Source organism: Vicia villosa, linkage group LG3 (genome assembly GCF_029867415.1).
Source record: "Vicia villosa cultivar HV-30 ecotype Madison, WI linkage group LG3, Vvil1.0, whole genome shotgun sequence".
Lineage (NCBI taxonomy): Eukaryota > Viridiplantae > Streptophyta > Magnoliopsida > Fabales > Fabaceae > Vicia > Vicia villosa.
The window spans coordinates 184,162,751-184,169,216 of record NC_081182.1 but is presented as its reverse complement, the minus strand read 5'-3'; the positions used below and the strand labels follow the sequence as shown (position 1 = coordinate 184,169,216).

The following is a 6,466-nucleotide window of genomic DNA, read 5'->3' as shown; positions in this document are numbered from 1 at the left end:
TAATTTGAATTTTGACAAAAGTCAACTTAATTGAAGTACAGACAAAATCTATACCTAATTAAGACCTAAATGATTAGGGTTTTTAACACTAAAACACTTATGAAATATTAGGTTTTGAAATTTTAATGAAAACATATATTGAAATATATTTTAAAATACTTAAAACAACACCATTTTTAACCTAATAAAAATATATAAAATAAATAATATTTTTATGATTTTTTTTTATTATTTATAAAATATATATATTAATCAATAAGTGCATAAAAATGAATTAAAAAGGAGTTAATTTGATAGGTTAACTAATTGGTTAAAGTTGTGAAGAAATTAAGTGGAAAAGGTGATAAAAAAAATGGTTTTGTCACCTAGAGGGCTTGAACTCGCGCCCTCCAAGTCATTGGCCAAAACTCCCACCATCTGGGCTACGCGCGCAGTTTGTTATTCACACGCATCCAACATAATATATTTTAAAACAAGCCAGAAGATTCAAATTTTGCGCGCGCCATGTTCATCTTCTTCCTCGAGCTCAAAGATTTTCAAATTTCTAACTCTCTGGTTTCTCAACCAAATGGCATGATGTAAACATCAATCTTGTGCCAAATTCCCTCATGAATTCAAATATGTAACTAACATTTATTTATATTAGCTATAACTATCTAATTTCTCAGAGAACTCTAAGAACACATGAACACTAAATTTGAAATTAAATGACAAGCAAGATGAATAAATGAATGATGATCGAGGGTTTTCAATCCTCTGATGATGCTGAACAAGATAGAATCGAGCTTTATCACAAAGAGTACTTAAATTAAAGAGATGGAGTTCAAAAACTTACCTCTGAAACGGAAGGTCGTACGAGTGATGGAGAACTTCTGGGCTTGTGTGAATGATCCTAAAAGCTTCCTTGGGACTCAGTGATGCTAACTGGATGTTTATTGTGGCCTGAATCCTTCTGAATTTCTCTACTCGACTCCTTCGATTTGAGCTTCAAGTGAACAAGGAGGATGATGAATCTGCAGTTACAGATGAGCTGCGACCATCTGGATAGCTTCACTACCTCCTATGGAACGTGTCTGGATGACTGGTGTTCTGGCCTGGGCCGAGCAGGCCCAGCTCCTCTCACTAGCCGAGCAGGCCCAATTCATTGGGCCCATATACTGGATAACCGTCAAGGAGTTATCCACGCGCGAAGACCACGCGTCACGCAGCGGGGGATTCGGTCAACCACCTCCGAACCCTACGCTATGATCATCCGGAACGTGAGTCTCCTGCTGACTCAGCCCTAGCATGGGACGTTCTGGCAGTTCCCTAGCACGTGGGCCTCCAGTTGGATTTGGCCCAATTAGGGAACCTTGGCCCAGCGCTGGGGGCTATAAATACCCTCTTTCACTAGAGGGTCAGGTATTCTATTCTTCACTCTCAACCCTCATTCTCTGATAGCTACTAACTTAAGCATCGGAGAACCTTGCAGGTACCCCCCCCCCCCCCCATCTTGCTCTCCAAGCCAGATTCTGCTGCCTTGACGATTCTTCTTATCAGGTACGATCAGTGGCGCCGTCTGTGGGAACCTTGCTCCCCCTTCTTTAACAAAGATCAAAGCATAACCTTTCACGATCGTCATGGCTAACAACAACATCCCAAGCTCCGACCCCTTCCTTCTGGAACATCTGATCGAAGATTCTACCCGCGAGGTGACGAATCGCCGCCGGCAAGAAGAACCTCAACATGCCCTTGCCGGACAGGGAAGGTCGAGACATGAGACTTCGCAACCTAGGAGGCAGCGGGTCCAGAACGTCCAGCAGCTGCAGGGCCTCCAACAGGTCCAGAATGTCGAACAAAACCCTCCCGAGGGACACGTTCAGAACGGGGAAGACCAGCAGGCCCGAACCCACAATGGGCCTGAGCGCCCCCAGAATGAGAATGAGACCGACGCCAGAGATGGGCACGCTGCTTCCTCATTCACCCACACCTCCGACAGGCAGAGGACCCGTCATGTAGAAGAGGAGGAACCGCTCAACATCCCCGAGGATGTTGACCCCGTCACTGTCCTCCTGCTCAAAGAACTGCAAAAGACGAACAGCCTCCTCCGACTTCAGGACGACCGTATCCACGAGCTGGAAAGGAAGCGACGGTACCGCTCCCCTCCGCGGAGACATTACCGGTCGCGCTCCTATTCCTCCTCGCGCTCACCTCCGAGGAGGCACCGCCGGCGTTCCCCATCTTCTTCACGCTCGCCACCTAGAAGACACCGCCGTCGGAGATCATATTCCCGCTCTCCACCGAGAAAGAGCAGGAAGAACCAGAGACCAGAGGCCACTGAGGCAAGAAGCCTCTCCCCCGAGCAGGGTCATCAGGGCCCCTCCAAGGCTGTGCTGAAACCCCGCGAGCGTCCCTCTCCTCGGGATAATCGCGCCGGTCCCAACAATGACCAGGAAAGACCCCGACGAGGCAGACATTCAACTTCACCAAGACCGAGCGACGAAGAGGACTTCCGCAGCCCTTTGTCCGAGAACATCCGAAGAGCCCGCCTTCCTCGAGGGATGGAAAAACCCCCGGCGTTGGACCAGTATGATGGAACCACTGACCCCAACGACCATATTCGGAGCATCGAAGCGGTCATGGACTACCACGTCGTCAAGGGCTCTATCAAGTGCCGCATCTTCCCGACCACCCTCAGGAAGGGAGCAATGACTTGGTACAGAAACCTCCGCCCCAACTCCATCCATTCCTGGACCGACCTCAAGGAACTCTTCCTGAGCCATTTCACAGCCTCCCGACGACAACCAAAATCAGAGGCCAATCTCGAGGCCGTGATACAAGGGCCCAACGAACCTCTTCGGGATTACCTTGACAGGTTCAATAAGGAGGCCGTCCAAGTACAAACAGAAGACTACATGAAGAGATACCTCTTAGAACGGGGACTTCTCCCCGGCAGTGACTTTAAGAAGGCCATTAAGATTGAAAAGGTCCACTCCATGAACGCCCTCCTTCGCAAAGCTCAAGCGTTCATCGCGTTCGAGGAAGGAGAGGCTGCTGCCATCAAAGCCTCGCGAGGCAGTGACGCCGCTCGCAGTTCAAACTACAAGCACCCAGGTTCGAAGAGAGGGCATGAAAAAAGGAAAGACGATAGATCTCTCGACATCAAAGAGCGCCGAGGACCATCTGGTCGCTTCAATGACTACACCCCTTTGAACACCTCGCGGGAGAGGATCCTGGCCGAATGCCAGAACACCGACTTCAAGAAATCAAACATCAGGCCCCCAAAGTCGAACCCCGCAAGGCCGGGAACCGACAAATCAAAGTATTGCAAATACCATAGAAGTCACGGCCATCTGACCGAAGAATGCATCCATCTCAAAGATGCAATTGAAACACTGATCAAGGAGGGCCGCCTTTCAAAATACACACAGAAAGGGGAACCTTCCCGAAGGGACGACCACAGGAACTCTGACGAAGGGAATTCGCCGGATAACAGGCCCCTACAAGTAGCACTGTCCGTCACTCGCCCAGAGGATTTCGTGCCATCAGCCGGGATCCTCACCGCACTCAGCAAATGGGAAAATTTCCCATTCACCATGGTCGTCTCCAACGGCGGGGATCCAGGCTCCCTCACCATCAGTTCAGTCAAGAGAAAGTTCGATGAGTTACTCAGCGCCAACGCGGACCTCGGCCCCACACTGCAGAAGTTCCGGGGAAAGTCAGAACCAATCACTTTCTACCCGGAGGAACTGCCCGGCGGAGCTCCAAACGCCACAATCCCCCTGCTCGTCCGATCTAGAATGGCGAACTTCGACGTCCGACGGGTCTTGGTCGACGAAGGCAGCTCGGTCGACATCATGTACTCCCACCTCTTCCAGACACTCCAGCTGGACGACTCACGTCTCACTCCCTATGTGGGTTCGGACCTCCAAGGTTTCAACGGAGCTACCACCAAACCATGGGGTTACGTCGAGCTGATTGTCACCTTCGGAGAAGGGGAAGCCTCCAGGCAAGTCAAAACCAGATTCTTGGTGATCGACTGCAAAACCCTGTACAATTGCATTATCGGGCGCCCCACTCTAGCCGAGCTAACCGCCGTGCCCTCCACTATTCACCTAAAGATGAAGTTTTACACGAGGACAGGACGAGTGGCCACCATCAACGCCGATATCGAAGCTGCCAGGAGAATCTTTGACGCCTCCGTCAAAGGACTAGAACTGATCGCCCCTCCGACCAACTCCAACAAAAAGCCAAGAGCCGAGGACAAACATCCTCGAGAAGACCAGCATCAGACAACCAACGTCAGCTCAGTCGACCTTGATGCACGGTTTACAGAGGAAGAACTGAAGATCGGGGAAGAAACGCAATCAAAGGCAACTCATCCCGTCCGACCTATCCCCGACGGAGATTTCGAGCTGGTCCCCCTGGGCGACAACCCCGATAAAGCAGTAAAGATCGGCAAGGGCATCCCAGATCTACCAAGGAAGCAGCTCATGGCCTGCCTTCGAGCCAATGCAGACTTGTTCGCCTGGAGCGCCGCAGAAATGCCCGGACTCGACCCCGAGGTCGCATGCCACCACCTCTCCATCAATCCAGCCGCGAAGGCCGTAGTTCAACGTAGGCGTCGGCAGTCTCCCGAGAAAGCGGAGGCTGCCGAGAAAGCTGTAAAAGACCTCCTAGAGGCAAATTTTATTTCCGAGGCCAAATATTCTACTTGGCTCTCAAACGTTGTACTTGTTAAAAAATCTAATGGAAAATGGAGAATGTGTGTTGATTATACCGATCTTAACCGGGCATGTCCAAAGGACGCCTATCCTTTACCTAACATTGATAGACTGGTCGACTACTCGGCCGGCTATAAACTATTGTCTTTTATGGATGCTTATTCAGGTTACAACCAAATCCCCATGGCGAGGAGCGACAAGCAGTGCACAGCGTTTATGACGGAGTCGGGCAACTATTACTACAACTTAATGCCCTTCGGCCTCAAAAACGCTGGGTCCACGTATCAACGGATGATGAACAAAGTTTTCCGAGGAGAGATCGGCGACACCCTCGAGGTATATATGGACGACATGATCGTCAAATCTCGAGAGGACGCCGACCACACCTCACATCTCGAGCGGGTGTTCGAGCGGGCCAGATCCTGCAAGATGCGCTTCAACCCGGAGAAGTGTACTTTCGGCGTCCGCGCAGGCAAATTCCTCGGTTTCTACTTGACCGAACGAGGAATAGAAGCCAACCCGGACAAATGCCGAGCATTCTCCGAACTACCCACTCCTAACAGTAAAAAATCCATCCAAGTCTTGAACGGGATGCTCACCGCACTATCGCGTTTCGTCGCGAAATCCGCCCAACACGCACTCCCTTTCTTTAAACTACTACGAAAAGAAGCGACCTTTGAATGGTCCGAGGAATGCGAGCGAGCACTTTCACACCTCAAACAAGTGCTCTCCAAACCGCCCGTCCTTTCTCGACCCGATAACAACGAGCCTCTATACCTGTACTTAGCCGTTTCAAACGAGGCAGTCAGCGCGGCTCTGATCCGAGAAAACGAAAGCGGGCAAAAGCCCGTATATTTCACCAGCAAAGCCCTGCAAGGCCCCGAGGTGCGCTACCAACAGATCGAGAAAGTCGCCATGGCCCTAGTAATAGCGGCCAGAAGGCTGCGGTACTATTTCCTCGCCCACACCATCTTCGTCCGAACAGATCAACCCATCAAGCAGCTCCTTAGCCGACCAGATATGGCCGGCAGGATGCTGAGGTGGTCCCTCGAGCTATCGGAGTTCGACATACAGTACGAAAACAGGAAGGCATTAAAAGCTCAGACTTTGGCAGACTTCGTGGCAGAGATGACCTCGATGGCCGACTCCCCGGATCCGACCAAGAACAAATGGACCATTTACGTAGATGGCGCCTCAAGCAATTCAGGAAGCGGGGCAGGAATTATCCTAGAAAACGACGAAGGACTCATCATCGAAGTATCTTTAGTCCTATCTTTCAACACGTCGAACAACCAGGCCGAATACGAAGCCCTCCTTGCAGGTCTGAGACTTGCCGAGGATGTGGGCGCACGCGAGGTCAAGATCTACACAGACTCCCAACTCGTCGCATCCCATATCAGCGGCGATTACCAAGCCAAAAACGACGTACTCGCCGAGTACCTCATGCTAGTCAAGGATAAGATGAAAAAATTCATCAAAGCAGAAGTCGAGCATATCCCCCGAGAACACAACTCGCGCGCCGATGTGTTATCCAAACTTGCGAGCACGAGAAAGAAAGGAGGAAACAAGTCGGTCATCCAAGAAATCCTACCCAGGCCAAGCATAGGCGAAAACGCGCGGGCTCCACAAATATTCGCTATCGGGGACAACCACTGCTGGATGACCCCAATATATAACTTCCTCACGAAAGACGAACTCCCCGCTGAGGCAAAGGAAGCCTCAGCGATTAAAAGACGAGCCTGTTCGTATACTATCCTCGAACA

The 6,466-nt window shown here is 50.6% G+C and overlaps 1 protein-coding gene across 1 annotated transcript; it reads left to right on the top strand.

Annotated features, from left to right (window-relative positions):
- The first annotated feature begins 1,619 nt into the window (after positions 1–1,619).
- On the top strand, positions 1,620–5,713 carry LOC131659511 (uncharacterized). Its single transcript, XM_058928694.1, has 2 exons — positions 1,620–2,566; positions 5,509–5,713. The coding sequence occupies exons 1-2, from the start codon at positions 1,620–1,622 to the stop codon at positions 5,711–5,713; spliced, it is 1,152 nt and encodes a 383-aa protein (XP_058784677.1).
- Positions 5,714–6,466: the final 753 nt, after the last annotated feature.